Source organism: Acipenser ruthenus, chromosome 7 (genome assembly GCF_902713425.1).
Source record: "Acipenser ruthenus chromosome 7, fAciRut3.2 maternal haplotype, whole genome shotgun sequence".
NCBI lineage: Eukaryota > Metazoa > Chordata > Actinopteri > Acipenseriformes > Acipenseridae > Acipenser > Acipenser ruthenus.
In genome coordinates this window covers 1,630,898-1,653,593 of record NC_081195.1, presented here as the reverse complement: position 1 = coordinate 1,653,593, position 22,696 = coordinate 1,630,898, and the positions used below count along the sequence as shown (strand labels likewise).

Here is a 22,696-nt window from a genome sequence, read left to right as displayed (position 1 = left end):
TCTATTCTTCCTCAATCTTGACTGTGTCCCTCATAAACCAACTGACAGCATGTACCCCCACCCAGCGGCTAACTGAAGAGTTGAGAGGCCATTCTGCTGGTTGAACTGATCATGTAGGCCAGTCCATCGTTCGTCAACTAGGCTGCACTAAATTCTGCTCCAAGACTTGTAGGATGAGCCACATTTTGTTTTTACAGTAATGAAATGTTATAGCATTACTAAAATACAATGTGTTCTTTCAAACTCTGTTTTGTAATAATGTTTTAGCTCTTGCACACTGGGTCTCTTCAAGGGATTCAGTTAATGCCCTGTTGAGTTGTAGTTGTTATTGAATACATAAAGAAAATTACATATTAAAAAAAATTCAAAATCATATACTGTAGAACTTGGTCATCATACTATGAAAGTACTTTGCTGCTAAGCATTCATCTGTCAGCAAAGATGCAAAATGGACTGATGTGTTGGGCAGTCTGCAATATTGTTTGCTCTGTTTGTTAAATCTGCACAATTAACATGATCAAGTTGTCGGGTGGTAAGAAATGAGACATGACTAGGTGGAGGGACGGCTTGGGGAGAATTGGGCTTTAAACCCTCTCTAGATGGGAGTTGGGATCAAAGGAGCTTGTTTTATGTGGCTGTGTGTGACTTTGAAGTCTTGAATGCACCTACAGCACTCATTTCATCAAGTTCACCAGTGTCTTAATAGCAGATCCATAAGTTTCAAAGTCGGAGAGTTGATTTGATACCAGTGCTGATGTGATCACGCTGGGCAGGTAGAGCAAGAGTTTTATAAATTAATAGATTTTTTTTATTTTTTACATGCTATTATTATTATTATTATTATTATTATTATTATTATTATTATTATATAGCATCTATTATTTCTTGCTATCCCCAATACCCTTGTCTTCATAGAAATGTGTATGTGAGTACGTGTTTGTTTTTGATGTTTTACTTGCATTATATGTTGGAAAAAATATATACATACTCTTATTTCAGAATGTAATATTGATCCAATTTCAGCTTCGCAGTCTGCTCTTTTGAATCTGTTCTTTTAAATATTATGAATCCGCACACTAGACATTTTGAGTGATATTTGTATTGTTGATTTAAATTAAACTCAAGTAAATCACAACTGATAATGATATAGTAAATATTTATAGACTTTAAATAAAAGTTAAATTGATTTAACCAGCCTATTATTTAGTACTTCTAATTAAAAAGACAATGTAAAAGCAGCCACTGGATCTGAAAGCTCAGTCCAGCTGGTACACCCTTATAGTCTAGAAAATGTGTTCATTGACACAGTTCATTTTTAGTAATTTGAAAAATAAAGGCTCTCTTGAGATTTTAATGATGCCAAAAAAAAAATTAGCCAATACAGTTGTCGCTTTTTGTTGATCGACATGTTTTTTTCCCACACACAATTTTTATTAGAAATCACAAAAAAAAAGATATATCATCTTTTTAAAAAGCCTAAACCGTCTGACAGAAAACAAAAATAAACCAGATTTTGTAAAAAGCAGTCAAAATAAAAATGCAATGAAATAAAACATAGCTCCAAATATTAAATATCAGAAAATGTAAAATACAAGCACCTGCCAATAAATAAACAATGTGTATTTATGATAATAATAATAATAATAATAATAATAATACGTTTTAAAAAAGCAGAATGTGCATAGAGAATCGCTAATCTTTTAATTACGGCGCACACACATTGTATCGCATGGTACGCTTCGTGAACAAGAAAAAAAGGTCGCCGACAACGGGATTGAAAAAATATGCAAAAATGTAGAGATTTAAAAAGAGCTTTTCATTTTCTTAAAGACTTTGCCATCTGTATTTGCAACCCCAGGCTTGTGGTATTGGGGGTCACATGGGCACCCCGAGAACAAAACCCCGATTTAGAATGTTCATCTAAGGGTTGCTAATGGTGTTAGGGAGCCGATAGCGTGGTCAGCAGGGGCTGTAGATTAGCTCCGTGGCCACATCAGCTTGACCTAGCCCCCCACGATTCACTGCTCTCGTAGCATTAGCGTTCGCATCTGTCATGTTTTCCTTTTACCTCCTCCCCGCACACATATTATTGCCATCTTTTTAAAGTATTACAAATAGATTTACAGTCGCACAAAATAAAAAAGAAAACAGAATCGACAGTGTTAAAGAAATGGTATTCGTGGGCTGAACTTCAGTTTGCGGGACTTGCTTTTACAGCAGGGTTTTGTTCCAGGTTGTCTTGCTTTTCTAAACAAAGGTATCCTTACAATTGTATTATTTTTATTGAATGTAAAAAATAATCTATAATGAATTAAAAACACGTTAGTGTGGCCTTTTTGGCATAATGCAGACTGTGGAAAGTGAATAGCACGCACTACTTGTAAGGTAAGGGAGATTATATGGGGGGAATGGGCTGTTGCGATGTTTTGATCTTTTAATGTTTCTTTTATTTTCTTAACAGAAGTTTTAATTTTCAGCGCAGGCTTGTGTTCATCTCTTTTTCCGAATGTGTAAATGCCTATAACTCTGGCTTTTGATTCCTTTCTCTTTCGTTTGCATCGTTCTAAAGTTGGTGTGCTTGCTGTTTTCTTCTCACTCAAATGAAGAAGCCATATCCATCTGGTATGCGGATGTTTATTCTTTTTACCGGGCAAAATAACTGAGGCAGTGTTTCTCTCAATTAATTTCCTAGAGGAAGATGTGGCGCTGAAAGAGAATTCAAAATGTTGCTATATATGTAAGCAGCTCATCTGGTCTAGAGTGAGCTAGACAGTGTGCAGGGGCTGGGGAATAGCTGCAGAAGCTGCATTTTGATAAAGGTGTTTCTTGTCAAATATCAAATTTGTGTTGGAATTATTTACAACGCTGTCTCTTTGACTCAATTCCGTTAAAGGGAAAGTATGGGGAAAATGATCCCAAGTGGGACAAAATATCTCATCCTCTGCTTCCTAAAATGCAGATTTCAGGAAAAATTAAAGTTCTGTCTTCTCTTAGAACGCTGTGAATAAAAATGTGGACATCTGTCGGAAAAGATATGCCGTTTTGTGGTTTAATTTCTATTTCTTTCAGCAAAATACTAAACGTGTGAGTTGGAATATTGGATCCCCCCCCCCTCCCCTCCCCATGCACAATGAATCCCTACTTCATTAAAAGTGTATTAATCTGGCCTTTTGTCTCCAGGGAGACACCTTAAGATGGTATTACTGTGTCTTTTTCTTTAAATTGTAAAAAAAAACTAAAAAAAAAAAAAAAAAACTAGTAGATTTGGTCCCTGTCAGTCAGAAATAATTGTGTTCTTAATCTTGTCCCTGATGGATGACTTGGAGTTCAGCAACGGGCCAGCTCCAATGACAAATACAATATTAATATTCATTAACTGCTTTGACAATGCTAATTTTGATGCAGTAGTAAAGGGCCTTCCAAAGTTAGCGGCCAAAGCATCAGAGCTGCGCAAGGTGGCAAGATAATTTTGTGCTGGTTTACTGAGCTGAAAGCTTTTAAAGTCTTTAGCAAAAAAAGCTAGGTACCACAAACAAAATAAAAGAGAAACTGAAAAAGTTCTGAAGCATTGGAAGGCAGGACTGTGGAAGTAATACGATCAGAGTCTGCCGCAAACATTTGACACCTTCGATGCAGCTTCTTTGAGCGAAATATTTTACAAAGTTGCAACAAAAAAAGCAGAACATGGTAAGTCAGCACATTCTCGATTTTTGTTTAATCTTTTTGATCTTTTCAATTATCGCTATTTGAAGATCAATAGTAATTTTTTTCTACTATGCTTAAAAGACGCACAGCGGTGGTATACTACGCGTTCGGATCATGACTTTAAGAGTCGGCATCCTCTCTTTCTGATGCCATTACTTGGCCACGCTAAATGTTTAGAATGCCGGTGCTTCAGGAATAATGTAGTTTGTTTCTGTTTTTTTTTGTTTTGTTTTTTTTTGTTATAAACCACGGAATGTGTAAAGCGAGGACACTGCAGTTTTAGTTTTGTAGTGGTGTTTTTATTTTATTTTTATTTTTTTTGATTTTTTGTTTTCTAAACCACATCAAAATATTCTTGGGTGGGCAAAAACTACAACCATAAGCATTATTACCAACCCTGGCGCAAAGAAAACTGAATGGATTTTTTGTATATATATTTTTTATTCACAACAGAATTGCATTCAAAGTTAATATCTAGCCAAGGCTGCACAATACTTAAGTTTTGACAAGTTAGGTTAACTTCTATAGAAGTGTCTCGAGTACCTTTATGTTTGCCAAGTCGGCAAAGAAAACACTGGCTTTTGTTCATTCAGCTTATCCCAGAAAGAAAGGTACACAAAAAAAGGCTTACTAGGGGATGTGCTGATGAGCACGGGGAGATTTACGTTATTCTGTGCTTCCCCTCCAAGCGAGATAATTCTGTGAATAGGACTGAGCTGGAGCATCTTTTCTGCTGAAGACCTGGTGTTGCTGGCGAGTGTGTCTTGTCTCTCAGCTTTTGTTATCGGCTGAGTCGTGGTGGTACAGGCTGCTGTAGGTAGGGTGCTGCCCTCCAGTGGATTAGGTGATGACAATGTAATGTGCATCTTTATAGGCTGTCTGCTACAGCAAGCAGCAGCATGCGTGTAACCAAGAACTGAGAAGCATCCCAAATAGAGCTGTTGTAAATGGTAAGCTAAGCTTGTTTTTTTGTTTTTTTGTTTTTTTTTTACCCCCCCCAAGCCTAAGAATAGGACAGCTTTTTATTCTACTGCGGTATTTCTTGCAATATTGTAATCCAAATGCATTTTAATTATCAACTGCAAAAAAATATTTTGATTGAACTTTACTTAAGTAAATTAAGAACTGGTTAAAAAAAATTTCTGTAGGTATTTTCTTAACTAAACTTGTTAAAAAGAAATGTATTGACGCTGGTCTTTTTTGTGTTCTGATAGATACATTTTAATAAAACTGCATTTGTTGTGGAAGAAAATAATTCATAGTAACAAAGTGCTATTAACGTTTGTTAATATGCTCATTGGAGTTGAACAACTTAGCTGCTGGAAAGCGGCTCCTGTAAAAACAAAGTAATTTGATTTCATCATGCGGGAGTTTTCATATTTGTGTAATCGGGGAATTCTACTTGCATTTGAAAATGATCAGAACACAGTTATCGCACGAGATTTTAATAGCACATATTCCTTTTTTAAATTTCAGCATTTTTTAAAAAGCGATTTATCACCAAAAGCTTTGTGTTTTTAAATGTTATTGTTCTTCCTGTACTAGCAGGATCATTTCAAATATGTTTTCTACTAATACTACTTAAATGAATGTTTCTGTTGTGTCGGTACTGTGTTTAAAAGAATGTGGAACAGGGTTGCTCTTGGGACAGAACAAACTCATTTGGCAGGTGTGTCCTTTTTTTCAGTTTTTGTTTTTTTGACTCTCTTCTCAGATTGGGTCAGTTGTGTAAATGTGTTGCATGAGAAAGGTCTCTGTGCTGAAGAGTTTTCCCTTCCTTGTTTGAAAGTGTAAGGCTCTTTCTGTTCACTTCCTCATCTTTAGCAAAGACCAGGAGAAGAATCCCATGCTGAATTTGTCCATCCTGTTTGCCGCACTATTGGCACTTATTGTTCCTAAATGATTGGGAACTGTCCATCATCGGCAAGCGAACTAGCAGTTTACTTAAGAAATTGCACGTGTGACAAAGGCAGCCGCTGGAGTGTGGTGGCCGCACTGAATAGAGGGAGGGAAGGCAATTAGCTGCTACGATGTTGGGGCTTTGTACTTGTCAAACTGGAGTCTCGTTGCTTTTGTTACTGACATGTAAAGGAAATTCTCGGGGTTTTGTTTTGGTATTAAGGGCCTAAAGATTGCTGGCTGACACTTTGCACGCGAAGGCCAGATAAGTGCAGAGAACAGAAAGGAAGAAAAATGTAGCTTTTGTTTTGTTTGCGCCCCCCCACACACACACACCCCCGCCACCTACACTTTGCCATTAAGTGTGTTTTTTAGGTGGCTGGACGGCTGCTTCTTTTTTTTTTTTTATATATAAATGTTGTATAATAATTTGAGGAAATGGAAGAAATGTAAATAATTGTAATAAACAGTTTATTTACAAGAGATAATAAAAAAGTGAATTTGATCCCAGAAAAGTTACTTACAATTCCTTGCTTTTAGATAATTAGTACTTTAAGTTTTTAGAATAGATTTATTTATTTTTTTCCAGCATATATATATATTTTTTTATTATTTTTTTATTATTATTATTATTGTTTGTTGACATATTAATTCCAAAACCATGATCGGCATAATGAGAATAAGTATGTGCATGCCAGGCTTTTTGGGAAATAGAATAGAATATGTCATTGCTGCACCCGGGTATTAGGCTGTGACTAACCCACAGCTGCTCTTAATTTGGCACTTAGAGTAATAAGGAAAGAAAGTTGGAGCATTTTCTGTATTTCATTAATAGATTACATTTGGTTTCAAAACCAGTAAATAAAATACTATCACTATGTAAAGGCATATAGCAAATAATGCATTATATCTAATACAGAAATATGTACACACAGGTGGGTGGGTTGATGTTGCTACTTTATTCTGTGTCGGTTGCAAAGAAGCCTTCAGTCAGCAGAACGGCGGTATTATTTCAACAATAATGTGCAAAAGAAAAGAAACGAAACAGCAACAGGGAAATAATATCCGTACATCAAACGCAGGAAAAACTGCTTTTGCCTGGTTAGTGCTTACCGGTCAGCTTGAGTCAAGTGCAGTTGTTTTTTTGTTTTTTTTTTGGAAGAAAAACATAAAAACCCAAGAGCTGCTGTAGTGGCAAGACCCCACGTAGGTGTCAAATCCATGGCAAAGTGACAAGAGACAAATACCTTTCTCCCGGCACTCCATCTCGGGGAAATTTGTTTTGCGGGAATTGACAGTGTCTCAGATAAGTGACTGCTCGCTACACTTTGCTGATTTTGCTCCCTTACGGATGTTGTCTTTTATTTTATTTTTTTCCCCCCTGCCTTTACTTTCCCCTCGTCTCACTTGGAAGTGTACCTTGTATTAGCCCAAGCTACCATGCTGTCATTGCATAGCAGGACAGCACGAAGACTTCAAGAAGCCCACACAGGGTGGTGCATCTGTGTTAGCAAAAGACTCCTACTTCTTTCTTTCTTTCTTTGGTGGTTTATTTCCTTTGTGTGGCACACGACTAGCAAATAGCCGTTTTATTTTAGTTTTTTTAGTTTTGAGGTTTTTGTTTGTTTTTTTTTCCTTTCCCGTGTAAACTTCAGTACCTCCTGTACTGCAGACATTAGACTGCACTAAAATGGAGATGCCTCTCTCACCCAGCATGTTTGAGGATTTTGCTGTTTCACGAAGGGCCAGGCCACAAAACAGGAGAACGCTTGATCTGGTGGGACAATTTTTTTTAGTACTTTGAATAACAGACAAACAAAAGAGAGAGGGGGGGGGGGAGACAAAAGCTGTGAGGAGAAGAAAAAAAAAAAAAAAACGCCCGGTCGGCATCTAGTCAGCTAGGAAAGTTGTTAAGGTTAAGAGACAAGAGGAGACAAAGCGGTTATGTACCTGAGGGATGCTGCTTTAGCGGGGATGGAAGAATTGAGTGGTAAAGGAGGAGCGCTTGCCTCTGGCTTCTCTTTACTTCAGCAGCTCAACTGCTGGCATCTCAATCTCAATTGCTGGGTGAGTAGCGAGTTTCTGTGCCTGTGTCTTCTCTGACCATTGAACTTCATATCAGACAGTTTATTCCAACGAATACCAATGATAAGAAGGGACAGCGCAGGAGGTCACCTGCCGTCACGGAAGCATTGGAGATTCTTTCTTTCTTTCTTTCTTTCTTTCTTTCTTTCTTTCTTTCTTTCTTTTTGGTTGATCTTCCTCCGTATGTGTCTGTATGTGTGGTATTCATAATACATTGAAGGATTTATTCTTTTTTTTTTTTGTCATGTAGAGTAACAGATAAAACGTAAGCCGTTCTAGATTCACTAAACCTTTTGAGTTAAATATTTATTATTGTGATGCAGTGAAATAATAATGTTAGTAGGCTATTTTAGTGTATTTTAAAATAGATACATGTAAAATAATGTGTTATTAAATGTAAAACCATAAACAGCAACATTTTAAAGATTTAATATTTTTATTTGTAAAACTGTCTCAACAAATTCACATTTAGTATTGTTTTAAATAAACAATTCCATCATAATAAATGTAATGCTCGTTTAACTTAACATGTTTTAATGTATCATGTCCTGATTTAAAAGGGAATATATATATATATATATATATAATTTTTTTTTAAATTATTTTGCAGGCTATTTTAGATGAGTTGTGAGTGTTGAACAAACATACTTCTGAAACATAATTAATAATAATAATAATAGTAATCATTGTTTTATTTTTATTTTTTTACTCAAGGGTAAACACACTTTATAAACCACTTTTATTTTTAAACACATTTATAAAATCCCAAATTCCTTTTTTGTCCCTCAAAGAAAGATCTTGTGGCAGGAAACTAGAGCGTAGCCCACCTTGCAGTACAGCTTCTCAAATGAGTGCACTGTTTCGATCAGACTGCCCCTCAAGTTATTGGAACCAAGCCTGGGCCGATTTCTCCAGTGAGCCTCGTCCTTCCAGGAGAAGCCTCAGTTCTGAGGGCAGTGCTGCTGTACCATAACCTTTCAGTCCCGGGTATTTCAAAGCCTTTTTTAAGGCAGTCCATTCCATGGTGCACCACGGGCTTGTATATTTGTCCTCTCCTGGATACAGTTACTGCCAGATGGCTTATAATATCATACGCAATGATAAATAGCACTTTTGTAATGCTATTATATCACCTTTTGACATATGATCTACAAAATGTTTTATTTCTGTGTTACCTGAGAATAATGCAAACTGGAATAGAATGAGTAATATTTTCTGTGTTTATTTCTTGCTAGTATTTTTGAGCAACTGCAGTATTGTATAAAAGGAAGGTCATCTCAACAAGCAATTCCTATATATATATATATGTGTGTGTGTGTGTATTTAAGTTTTTGTAAAGAAATACATGCAAATGAAATGAAGACTAGCACAGACATTTTTAAAACAGCCCTCTGATCACAAACACAAGCTTGTCATTACAATAAAGTGAATAGATTAACTTTTAAATGTGCTCTTCTCCCCAGTGCAGAGAACTCACTGATTTTACAGAGTTTTTAAATATAAATACTGATTAAAACTGCAAGGATTTGTTGCAAAAAGGAGCATAAGCACTCGTTCTTGTGCTCAGTCTTTCGGGTGAGACGTAATTGTAAGTGACTCTGCAGCTGATGCATAGTTCACACATCCTAGTCTCTGTAAGTTGCCTTGGATAAAGGCGTCTGCTAAATAAACATAATAATAATAATAATAATAATAATAATAATAATAATAATAATAATAATACATTATATATATATATATATATATATATAATATATATATATATATATATATATATATATATATATATATATATTGAATTCCAGGACGGGGGGTGCTTTTGAGTGGGTATTGAGGGCTTTATAAACTTCATTCTTAAAAATATTTAAACAGTTGCCATGAAGCAGAAAAGAACATGGCCATGAAATAGACAAAATCCTCCCCCTCCCCCCCCCCCCCCCACACACACACATATGTTTTCTGCATCTTGTCAGAATGAGTACTTGGATTTGAGCCCTTGGCTCTGCTCTTTATCGGTTCACATGTTTGGCAGCTCTCTGCTTGCACTGGAATTTGTCAACCTGAAAACCCCTATCCATCACTGGCCTGTGAGGTCACTTCCTCCCTGAACCATCTCCTGTACCCAATACAGCTCATTAGAGATGGGGAGCCGTAGTGACATGCCATCATATCCATGACATAAGGCAGAGTGATAGGCAGTGACACAGAGGGCACTGGAGGACACCACCTTATGTTGAATGTTTCAATTGCTCTACACGATGAGATGTGTTTTTGTTTATTTTAATATCGCATTTGTATTGGTATCATTTATAACAAAAGGACGGGCCCCGTGCTAGCTTAATACCTTTTAAAAGTTGATTATAAATCATGTCTTCTGAGGTGAGAAAATGTGATTGTTTTGGGGGATTTTAATTCCAAAATGAATTAATCTTTTCATTGTTTGAGCAAACGTACACTTACTTGGTGTATTAAGAAAGCCTTGGTTTATTGAGAAAGCAGTAGTGAGAGGCCAAGCCCTTCTGACGTAGCGTAGAAGCTGTCAATTAGGATTAATGGAATGGTATTCTGTTTAATGGCATTACTGAAATTACAGGGAGGCAAGGGCTTTTCACTGGATTGTGCAATGGTGTGTTACCAGTGTTTTAGGCATCACTGACACGCCTTGTTTATAGAGGTGAATTGCAGAGCACCTGCTATGCAAGCCATTAAGGCATTAAGTACAACGTCAACCCTTTTACTTTTTTTAGGAACAGTTTAACTGAAGAACTGAAAATAATAATAATGTCACTATTATACCTGCAATAAAGCTGACTCGTGCTAGTTATAGATTATTGCTATTGTGAATATCTTACTGGAGTCTTGTTCCTCAAGCCTATCGACAGGGTCACTGTAAAGCAGCATTTTGAATATTTTTACTGTACATTGACGAGCAAGTGAATCCAGCCCAAAAACAACTTCTAAACCTCCTAACTTTACGAAAAGGGAAGGCATTCTGTTGAGTTTTGTCTTTCAGCTTAAGTACGCAAGCTAAAATCCCTTTGCAGCAGTCATTATTTGGAATAGGCTTATACCGGGACTACGTTCCACAAAACAAAAAAATCCCTGTGTGTGGCAGCCTTCAGGAGAGCCACTGGGCCAATAGGTTGGTCTTTTCTTGTGGGGAGGGCTGGGGTGCTATTATAAATACAGTAGCCAGGAAGTAGGCTTTTCTTTCTTTCTTTCTTTCTTTCTTTCTTTCTTTCTTTCTTTCAACAAGAATGGAAATACGTGGGAGTTTCAGTGGAGTGGGTTTTGTCCCACAAAATACAGAGGTATTGTCAAGAAACAACATTGTGTTAATGGTCCTGTCATCATTTGTGTTAAATAAAAAGAATTATAATAAAGCTCCTTTTTCAAAGTGGGAAGAGTTCCAGCGATGAATTGGGGCCTTGTCCACAGCAACAATGGGTACTTAGCATAGCGCAGGACCTTCAACACAAGAGAGTCACATTATACTGAGAGAGGGCACAGGGCACTGTATTAAACACAATAAGAAAAGCAGATTTCAGGAGCGAATGCTTAGTCAAGTGTAAGACTTTCTGGGGAGTTCAGGGCGAATGAATGAAGGAATTCATTTTGAGATAGTCCTAACATTAAAGATTGCATTATTTGAGAAGGGTGCCCCTTGTGTGTGTGTGTGCGCAGACCCTGGTGGACCGTATTGGTGGTGCTGTTATTAAGAGAGACTCAGAGAGAATTGATTTCTCAAGCCTTCTAACTTGGCTGTTTTACAGATTTGTACCTGCTTTTTGCTTTCTTAGAAAAAAAAAGTATTATTCTTTTCATATATATATATATATATATATATATATATATATATATATATATATATATATATATATATATATATATATATAAATTAGTCATGTTTTGTTTCTTTCAGTGCTTATATGTTTTTCTTTTCAGTTTCTCTATTTAATCCACAGTAGAATGAAGTGCCCTTATTTTACTAAACGCAGACGTGCTACCAGAATTGTGCCTGTACAGTATCTGATTTAAAGACACATTAGGGCCCAGAACGGGCATGTTGTACTGTTTACTAAACATATGCCTCATTATTAAAGTTGGGTGTACAGTTCAAAACTAACCTTGGTTTGTTTCATGCATTCTTACAGTACCTCCTGGATTGTATAAGACTTCAAACTACAGCACAAACTGTTATTCCATTTAACCTTGGATTTCTACAATGTGTACAGTAGCCTACTGGTGAAAACTGCTGAATAGTTTTGTAGTTTCCAAACAAATCCAACATGGTAAGAAGAGCATCATTGCACCAGTTTCATAAAAGCAGTAATCAGGAAGCAAGCCAAGAAACCTGCACGGTTGTGACGTGCTTCTGTTGGTGGGTCCTGATGCTTGGATTAGAAACCTGCACGGTTGTGACGTGCTTCTGTTGGTGGGTCCTGATGCTTGGATTAGAAACCTGCACGGTTGTGATGTGCTTCTGTTGGTGGGTCCTGATGCTTGGATTAGAAACCTGCACGGTTGTGACGTGCTTCTGTTGGTGGGTCCTGATGCTTGGATTAGAAACCTGCACGGTTGTGATGTGCTTCTGTTGGTGGGTCCTGATGCTTGGATTAGAAACCTGCACGGTTGTGACGTGCTTCTGTTGGTGGGTCCTGATGCTTGGATTAGAAACCTGCACGGTTGTGACGTGCTTCTGTTGGTGGGTCCTGATGCTTGGATTAGAAACCTGCACGGTTGTGACGTGCTTCTGTTGGTGGGTCCTGATGCTTGGATTGTTCTGTAAATCAATGCATTAAAAGTAAATAGAAGAAAAGAAGTTTTTGCACTATTTTTATTGAACTGTACAATACATATCTGATATAACCTGGTTAAGTTAAGTGAAAGACATTACAGATGGCTGTAACCGGAGGACTGGCCATGCAATGCAGTATTTCAAGACCCACTGTAAGCTTGCTGAATGTTGACGGGGGTGGCTTGGTAAGAGTAAAGTAAAAGCAAGCGAGCCAACAAGCCTCATATGTGTTCAGCTTTTGTTTTGTTGTGCTTGTGCGCTCTCAATGCCCTTTTTCAGACTCTGTCTCCTACCTAGCTGTCCAGGATGTGTGTGGTGTCGAGGGGGGTGGTACTTCTTGAAGGGAGGCTGGGAGACCCTGTAGCCCTCGTTTGTTTTTCACTGTCTTGAGAATAGCCTCTGAGGTGAATAGCAGGCTTTCATTCCTCTTGGTTACCCTTCTTATAATAGAGAGGGAGAGGAAGACACGGGCGTTGCAGGGGTACAAGTGCTCAATCAGTCTTTGATGTGTCACAGTCCACATTGTGAATAGTGCAGAGTGCCTGTGATGGTGGTGGAATGTTTTGTACTGCTGGCTGGTAGAATTTGATTAAGTACACTTCAAGAGGTCAAAGTTTAGCAGCAGGGGCTCCCTGGGAATGTGGTGGGGCTGAAGTGTGCAGCCTTGGGGCATGTGTTTGCAAACCACCCCCGTCTTTTAAATACACAATACAGTCGGGTACAGTGGGCTTTCATGTATGCCAGGTTCCTTCCCACTGTGATGAAACTCAGTGCACCTTGCCAAAAACAATAATCTGCAATGTTGCATATCAAGTATGTATTCCCTGTAAATTGTAAAGTATAAACTGTTACTATTACTTTTTCCCTTTGGGGAGGGGGACGGGGGACGTGGGACGGGGAGACCAACAACAACAAAAACCGTGTCTGATATAACCTGGTTAAGTTACGTCCATATACAATAATAATAATAGTAATAGTAATAATAGTAATAATAATAATAAAATAAAAATAAATATAATAATAATAATAATAATAATAATAATCTTCATAAGCAGGCGTAATACCATCCTTTCTGCCTGGAGATGGCAATCTAAAACACTGTAACTAACAAAAGCTACACTGTACAATGACAGCCTTTACTGTGTTCTATGGTAAGATACATATTTTGTTTATTTTTTATTAAACATATTCCATTTGTTTAGTATTTAAAAAAATAATAATACATGCACATACAGTATAGCGTATAGATTGGCCATTTGGAGGATTTCTGAATAGAAGGCCTCCTGACAAAAGAACTGTTTTAAATGGGTTACGTTTTAACAGGCTTGACAGAATTCCTTCACAGTTAGCCATGGGGAGCAGCCGTGGCAGAGCAGCGAGGTTCTGCTAGGCAATGGCCTGCACCTGGCATGTTCGATAGCTGTCAACGGTTCCTTCATTCTTGACTGGATTTCAAGGTAATATAGGGACAACATGCTGAGATTTTCAAACTTTTACAATTTATAAATTGAAATGACAGGATGATTTATCCAAAAAACTTCCAGTTTTCTCCCAGGGTGGATTACAGAAGACATTTATCTTTGGATACTTTTTTAATAGTAGTTTAGCAGGTGTTGTGTTGACATTATATCTGAATCACTGACACACCCTCACACTGACACACCCTCACACACACACACACAGAGCTACTGCATCACTATAATTCTGTGTACACTCTCACTGTAATTCTGATTACAGGGTGCCAGTCTTACTACAGCGATGAAAGGAAATAAAGACACTTACTGAAATTAAATCCGACTCTGATCCATCCATCACCTACTGCTTGCCTTTTTAATCTACGCCATGGCCCAATCTGGTTACATGCCCTTGTTGTGGGGTTTTAGTGAAAGTCGCCTGTTGGGAATAGGGGTTTTATTGCAATTGGATAATGCCATAGTTATGGTTCAAAACTAAATAGGAAAAACGACACCTTGTCTTCAGTACTATTAACATCTCAATTTTACTGGTGTCATATTTACAGTTCTCAGTTCCACTTTGTAGCACAGGGCCTCTGCAGCACTGCCCACACTCCAGCTATATAGGAGGATCCATGGACAGGGTTACCATATGACTCCATGTGCACTAGGACAGTTAGGGATAGTTCACACTCCAGTGCATTCTGGTAAGTGTAGTCCTGCTGTGAAAGGAACCAGAATGTATTGTGATGTCTACAGTCTGGCCTAGTGTACATGGAGTCATATGGTAACCCTGTCTATGGGGCTTAGAAGCTTCATCCTGGCCCCAGGTTGGGATGTTAGTCTCTTGGCCTTTACCAAGCCTTTGGAAAGGTGGTCGACAAGAGCTCATACAGCATAAGACCTATTCATCCTCACCGAACCCTGTCTGGGTGCTCAGACCCACAGGTGCAGCTGTGTGCTGGCGTCTCTTCCCAATTTGTTTTGACCTTTTAACTGAAGTGGTTGCTGGTGGCTTTTGACTAAGTGCTGCTTTTCTTCTCTTTTCAATGTTTTTCAGTCGAACAAAGTGCCCGTTGTGCAGCACCCTCATCATGTGCACCCGCTCACGCCTCTGATAACGTACAGCAATGAGCACTTCACACCAGGAAACCCCCCTCCGCACTTACAGGCCGATGTGGACCCGAAAACAGGTGAGCAGCTTGGACAACACATGGAGACTTTGACTGGATGCAGCTGGACGCTTCGAGACCTGAACTTCTTAAAGAGTTGCACTGGCGAGTAGGCCCACATATATTTTCAATTTCCACAAAGCTTGTAAATGATGCATATTAAACTTGAAGGTGCTCTTCAGTTTCAGTGTCGGGGGACGGCCAGGAGAGGATGTACTCCAACATTACTCCAGATTGCTTACACTTGGTTCTGTGGTCTATATCACACAATTTAACCATATAGTAGTCCTACGGTATTATGCCTTTTAATCCATTACATGCCCTTGGCTCGGAGTGGCCAGACATCTTTCTCTAAGGAATATTTTCTAATTCTAATACCAGTTCTCAGTGGAGTGTCACTTTTAAGAGCAGTCAGCACTGATCTTCTCCTGCATGCAGGTCCAGTTGAGTGCTGGTTTATTCCACTGGTCTGGATTATACTCCTCAGATGCCCATTGAATCATATGGCAGTTCTTCCAGTGTGTAACTATAGTACCACAGCCCAATATTTTGTACAGTAGCCATGGTATCGTTCCTAAAGGTGAACTGACCACTTGTCCTTAGTAAGCAATCGGGTAATGATTCTCATTGGGTGTTCTCCATATGAATCTGAATAAAGTTTGTATGAGTGTTTGTTATACAAAGTAATTCAACATGCTGTCAATGCAAGTCAGGGCACTGACATTACAGATGGCTTGTAATCCACGTGTCTGATTTCGATAACGCACATTTTTTTTATGAGGGGCTTCACTAGCTGCTATGGGTGTAGTACGTTGTGCTATATTTTAAGAACCACCTGTCTGATTCTGATAACCCTTGGGTATTGGGAAGTGTTTCATACTTGCTTCAACCAATGTTGAACCAAGTTTTGCTAGATTTTATTTTGGGTATAAATGTAAAATACAGTTCAAATTAGCATAAAGGCCCCGCTAAATTATGATCAGTGCTTAGAATTACATTTTATTCTCAACAGCAATACATAATGGAGTATGGACTTTGAAAGAACCATTTCCTGTTAAATATACTGTTTATTGTCCATGGCATTTAAGGGCTATTACGCTTTTACAAAAATAAATGCACACACTGCACTAGCTGCTGTGTCTGCTGTGCCATGTAACAGCAATGCAAGGAAAGGCTGTTACAGGTGTATAATTCATTTAAAATCACTCATTTTCATAGTGTAATGTAGTCATTGACACATGTATGTCTTAAAAAACTTTGTGTCTAGATGTATTTTTCTTGTGAATCATTACTGAAGTTGTTTTGTATCTCAATGGAGCAATAATCATTTCTATATAATGGAGAGGTCTATGGTGTTGCTTAATAGAGTGTAACATATAAATAATTATTTTTAAACATCTGCAGTGTACAATAAGATGGGTCTGTTTTAAATGTTGTATATGTTTTTATATGTAATTGTTACCACAGGTGGGAAAGTAATATTCAGAAAAAAACACATTTACGTCCTTCTGTCTGTTTACTTCCAGGCGCTGTTTAATTTGAATTGTCATGCCAGTCCTCTGGCTATTGTGGCGTTAACTCAGAGTGGCTCTATAGAAGAGACATGCTGCTGTCAAACATGCTGCTTCAGACTCCACCATTGATGCAATGCCTTCTAATGCAAGTCATAGTGAAGTGGCATTATGGGGCACATGAGAGTCCTGACCACACAGTGACGCAGTAAAGAGGGCTGCTCCACCACAGGAGAGTACTGGATTGGGCACTGGTGTTAATTCTAAATGCTACTTCTGTTTCTGTTGCAGGTATTCCCAGGCCCCCGCATCCAGATATCTCTCCATATTATCCTTTGTCGCCGGGTACAGTAGGCCAGATTCCCCATCCGCTGGGATGGTTAGTACCACAGTAAGCAATCCCAGTTTCCTATCTTATTTTTTATTGTATCTTTTTTTATTATTACACCCAGCCCTCGTTATATCACCCCTCGCTATACAGCAGATTAGGATATATCGCGGTCCTGGAGTTGGCTCCCAATTTTTACGGTCTAACTGCGTATGCCTTAGCTGCAATATACATAGGCACTTTACTGTTAGTTTTATTTCATACTGCACATCACAAACAATATACAAAACAATTAAAAACAAAGCATTAATATCGGCTGTTATCATATACACACGTATTGCACAATAACACAAAGCAAATTAAATATCTACTTGCTGAAGCAGTTTTTATTTTAGCCAACGAGGTGTTCACGTGTGGCAGCAATGCACTAGCAAAAGTCACAAGGCAGTGACGTCAGCTCCCTAGCAACAAGCCTCCTATGTTGGGAATGGATTCTTTCAATGCAGCGGGTTTGTGCATTTGAGAAAGGAGAGGAAGACTCATGAAATTGATTGGAGACTGAAGTTGATGAGAAGCAATTGCCCTCTGCTGTACAAATATACGAAAAATGAGAAAAAGCAGGTTGCGTAGAGGATTTATACTGGACCCTGACACCCCTGATAAAACGAGGGAGTGGTTGTACAGTATTTATTTGTTAGCCTATTTGTTTTTCTATGGGTCTCTCGCTATATCGCAGCCCTCGATATATAGCAGATTTATATTGGACCCAGACACCCTGGAATTATTTTTTTATTTATTGCTAGCATTAATAGTTTTTGATTTTAAAGTCACAAAATGAAGCTGATTGCAAACATACTATTTGTTTAGAAAGCACTAGAGTTTAGCTGGCCAGCACTGTTTAAGTTTCAGAATAATGTTCTTTTAAAGTTGCAACCGTGTTCGTAACACATAAGGGTCACTCCACTGCTCCCATGGGCACCTCTGCTTTGTTTCACACATTGCACCTGGATATTTGACAACACCACTCCAGGCAAAGTAAAATAAGTCAGTCTGGTTTCTACATGCAGTTAATGTACTGATTTTCAAGGCAGCACAGTGCACTCGTTTTTATTAAACCCAAGTTGCTTCTTTGTGGTGAGAGTGCCATTTTGCATGTTGCTGTATTGTCCAATTAAAGTAATGCACCATGATTGCCAGTCTGTTACCCACAATTCCACACGGGGACTCTCCCCTGGTAACTCTTGTCAACACTTGTTAGTGTGACAAAAGGCTACAAATTAAGCTCTGTTAATTTAATGTTTTCTCACCGCAATCTAAATACCGAAAGAGGCCCTGAGCACAGACGCAGCCCTTTGATTCACTGTACTTTATTTTGGTATAAATTTACATTCATTATTGTTTTCCTTTGGATGTGTAGCCCCCAATTAGCATGACGGCTCCATTAAAGCAGTCGAAGCGTCGCCTTTAATTATCGCAACAAAACACCTTGTGTCAGCTGGGGGAGAGGGGCTCTGTTGACACAAGCAGAGGTTATGAAATGTAATTAGCCATTCCTATCACATTTATGGTATTCAAATTGTTCTGAGTTTGCTCCCTTTGATCTTCTCTCTGCAATCCCCTAGATTTTTGTTCTGATCAAATGAGAATAAAGCACAGGGAGAGGCTTTTACCTTTTTTTTATTTTCTTTTTCTTCTTTTTAGGCAAGGTCAGCCAGTTTATCCAATCACAACAGGAGGGTTCAGGCATCCATACCCGACTGCTCTCACAGTCAATGCATCTATGTCTAGGTGAGTTGCATACTATGAAGCGCATGCTTATGAATGCACAGGTGATATTTTCACATTCATTATCAATGGTTTAATATAACCCCCCCATCCCCTATTGCTTAATGAGTCAGAATCCTTATTTATCGCTGAAAGACTAGAATAGAAATGTTTCTATCTGGTCATCTTCACAGTATATCAATCAATCAATCTTTATTTTATATAGTGCCTTTCATAGTGGACCACCATTACAAAGCACTTTACAAGATACAGTAGAAAACAATGCATAATACATTACAGTGAAAAACAATGCAGAATACATTAAATACAGTACATCCACATGCTTGACCAGGGAGAGAACCCTCAATGATATGCAAAAGATTTTTAAAAATGACAGCATCTGGTTTATTTAACACTAGTCAGTAGAGCTGTGTTTAAATAGTCACTAATTGTCCCTAATGAAGGGTTTCTTTTTTGTCCGATTTCCAGTGCAGTTAATTTAATTGGTGGAGTCTTAGAGTTTCATGATGGTCTGAAACAGCTAATGCATTTTGATAATATGGAATTAAATTAGCCTGCATTTAATAGGCCAGGCTTCTCATCTCGGGGTACTGCAGGTTAGCATTTGTATCCTAAAATAGAGTAACGTGGACAGTCTTTTTATTCCAACATTTTACAGTACTATACCAAATTTAAAAGGCAAAGATAATTCCTAGAAAACAGTTCAAAAGACAGGCTAAAACGAGTGTCGACTTGCTTACCAGACTGGGGTATACAGTTTATTGAAGCGTCAAATAGAATATGGGAAAGATAATCTTTAATGGAATTTTTATTAAGATTCTAATAAACAAGGAAATCTTAGACTTACAAGCAGGGTTTGAGAAAGTCTAAGGTACACATTCTCTTTAAACAGTCTTTTAAAATCTTTATAAGGAAAGCCAACTCATGTTGTATCTTGTATTCCCTTGATATACCATCTAACCAGATACTAGGGTAAAAAAAAGAAAAAAATCTACACAGAAAATTAAAGACATTCTTTTGATAATGGGGTGAGAGAAGTACACGTCTCTTATCTGTGTGACAGTTCTAGGAAATGTAGGCTCCTTGTCCTGTCCATGATAACCCTTTGATATGCATTCCATCCAGCAGCCTGACTGCTATTTTCTCAGAATTAAGTGACGGGTCATTATACTTTAAACACCGTGGAGAAGCCTGGAACGGCAATTAAATGGCATGCGCTGGCACTCATTCGTGCCACCCGATGACCCCCTTTAGATTGAGATGTTAGAGCTTCGGGGCCCTCAGCCTGCTAAATTGGTAGAAGCTGCTTCTCCTGACGAGGGCCGACTCTGAAATCAGCTTGCTTCAAAGAGACAGAATCATGTATAAACCATAATGTGGGTGCGCAGTGGCATTGGAGCCGGGAATAGAAGAAATGTAACAAGTGCATCAGGAGAATGAGGGAATAATGACAGACCTGCTGCAACGCAAAAGGGTTGTAGTGCAGGAGAAGCCCCCCCCCCCCCCCCCCAATGCTCGTGCATAAAATAGACAGGCAGCGACACACACTTAACAGAAACATGTCAGTGGTGAAGCAGGGTAGGAGAAACAAACCCCAGAGAAAGCGCCGGGAACTAAAAAATAGTTGTTTTTCCTAGCAAGTTTCGGAGCATCATTATATTCTGGCTCCAAGTCATATAGCCAGAGAGTGATGTATAATGAGCTGTTTAGAATTTCACATTTCTCTGAATTTGTGTATGGCCACCGACAGAGCTTTCACTGAAAAGGTGTTTTATAGCCAGTGATCGCTATATACACGTATTAAAAATAGAGCTGTCACTCGATTTAAAATATTTGATCGGTTAATTTCTGGGCATCGGTAGATTTAATCGGTGCACATTTTAAAATAAAGGTAACGGGTAGTGGGTCCTGCACAGTAAGACTTTAAAAAATAAATAAAAATACTAGACATTAATAGAATATAAGTAGAACACAGACATTGTATTGTGCACTTACATTGATGTGTTGGAGCGTTTCGCTGTTTAGATCCGAAGAAACTGTCGGCATCCAATGCAAACTTTGTTTATATACAGTATATAAATGTATACAGTATGGTACTCGCTGTATACTATATCTCTGATGCAGACTTTTTTTTGTTTTATCTGTCACAGCGGCACATTGCAATTCCGAAATCTTGTGCTATTTTATTGCTAGTAACTCCCGTTTCAGCATTGAAAAGATCTCTGTTTAAATATAAACTCATTGTTCAGAATGATACTCGGTGGGCCTATTAGAGCACTACAGAATTGCATTAAAATTGTAAACACACTTTTGCATTGGCGCTGTCCACATTGATGAAACTTCGATCAGGGCGGATATGTGGCATTTTATAACGTGAAAACATTTTTTAAAAATCGGCTCGATTTTTAAATTGTGAAAAAATGAATCTCGGTTCAGTTCATTAGTTTATTAATCTGTTAATCAGAGCAGCCCTAATTAAAAACACTACTCGCCTGTTTCAAGTACAGAAATGGTTATTATAGCTTATTATATTGGTTATCTGGTTGCATTCAAGTGTGTGTGTGTGTATATAGGTCTACATTTATATTTAATGATAACACTGTCATCACGCTTGATCCTAATTCAAAGTGTTTAACATGTTAAGCAGTGTCATTCATTGTTCTGTTGGTAAACACTTGAGATTAAGGGTTCTACATAAATGGTTCCAATACCATTTGGTTGCATTAACAGTAAGCAATTAATTAATTGACAGATTGCATCAGAAATGGGGGGGGCACAGTTCTTTACTTTGTAATAAGAAATTACAGGATTATTAAAAATTAAAATAATCAATTGGTAACTCGAAATTGAATATTTAATGGTAATGCATAATGAATTCTGACTACTGTAATATTTACAGTAGATTTTAGTGCGTAATATATATATATATACAGCACACATTGTTTGTATAGCTTGCATGGCTGAGCTGACTTTCCTTGTATGATGCGCACCACTTGTATAATACATAATATATAACGCACATCCCGTGGGTAACGCACATAAATCCCCAGATTTGCAAAAGCATGTGCGTTACAGTGGTAGAATTACATTAATAAGCATTTATTTGAAACTAAATCTTAAGATTTTTTTTTCCCCTTTTCCAATTGAAATGTATTATTGTGGTAGATGTTATTGCAAATGCATGTGTATTCTTAATATGTTTAGTGTGTACAGGTATGTAATATTGTCATACACTGTCCTGCTGCATAGGGTGCTTCCCTCTTGCTGGCTCCGAGATGGTAGACCTGTCAGATTACAGGGATGCTGTTTGATAGGGAACACTGTAATGTCATTCCCGCCTCTACTTAACAATTCCCCCAGTAGACCGGCTCACTTGAGAGCTTGTTAACCTTTTATATAAGGACTGACCCCCTTTTTAACCCCCACCCCCTCCTGCTAGTCCAAGCCCCATATAAGCTTTTTATCAGTGACTTGAGCTCAGAGCATGTCACCAAAGCAGGATTTGTATTTTCATATGGCTCATATTTCATATTTCATTCCAATTCTTCTCATAAGAATTGTGATAAGAGTCCCCCACAGCATAAGCACATAGATGCGGTGGACCCTTTTTTAAGCAGTACATTGCTTGAATTCCATGCGATACCCCTCTGCTTATGTGTCACGAAAGCACTATGTTGTCTTTAGAAACCACATACCACCCTAAGGCTGTTGTCTGGAGTAAACTTCAAAATGGCAGGACGGTGTATCTTTCAGCTTATACAACTATTATCAAGGGCTGTTGCAAGAGAAAAGCCACAAGGCTTTGTCTGGCTTGGGTTATTGTATCATATAATAATGCTATAATATATGATAAAACAGAATACAATTGTGTTGTCCCGTTATGCAAGCAGAATTTGTCATTTTGATAATGCTGGGATGTCACTGCTATACAGTGTCACTAGTAATTAAAGGAGACATTG

The 22,696-nt window shown here is 38.1% G+C and overlaps 1 protein-coding gene across 50 annotated transcripts in view; it reads left to right on the top strand.

Moving 5' to 3' along the window:
• LOC117415317 (transcription factor 7-like 2) overlaps window positions 1–22,696 on the top strand; it is a 95,149-nt gene that overhangs the window by 60,772 nt on the left and 11,681 nt on the right. For 32 of the 50 annotated variants that reach the window (XR_009329017.1, XM_059026076.1, XM_059026084.1 and 29 more), the window contains 3 exons: window positions 15,002–15,218; window positions 16,916–17,015; window positions 18,654–18,740. Coding sequence is in view for 49 of the 50 variants with exons in the window: in XM_059026076.1 (XP_058882059.1) it covers window positions 15,002–15,218; window positions 16,916–17,015; window positions 18,654–18,740 (404 nt within the window). In the remaining variant the exon portion in view is untranslated. Of the gene's footprint in view, window positions 1–7,497; window positions 7,672–15,001; window positions 15,219–16,915; window positions 17,016–18,653; window positions 18,741–22,696 lie in introns of those variants that run through there. The other 18 variants (XM_059026086.1, XM_059026104.1, XM_059026087.1 and 15 more) reach the window with 2 other exon arrangements.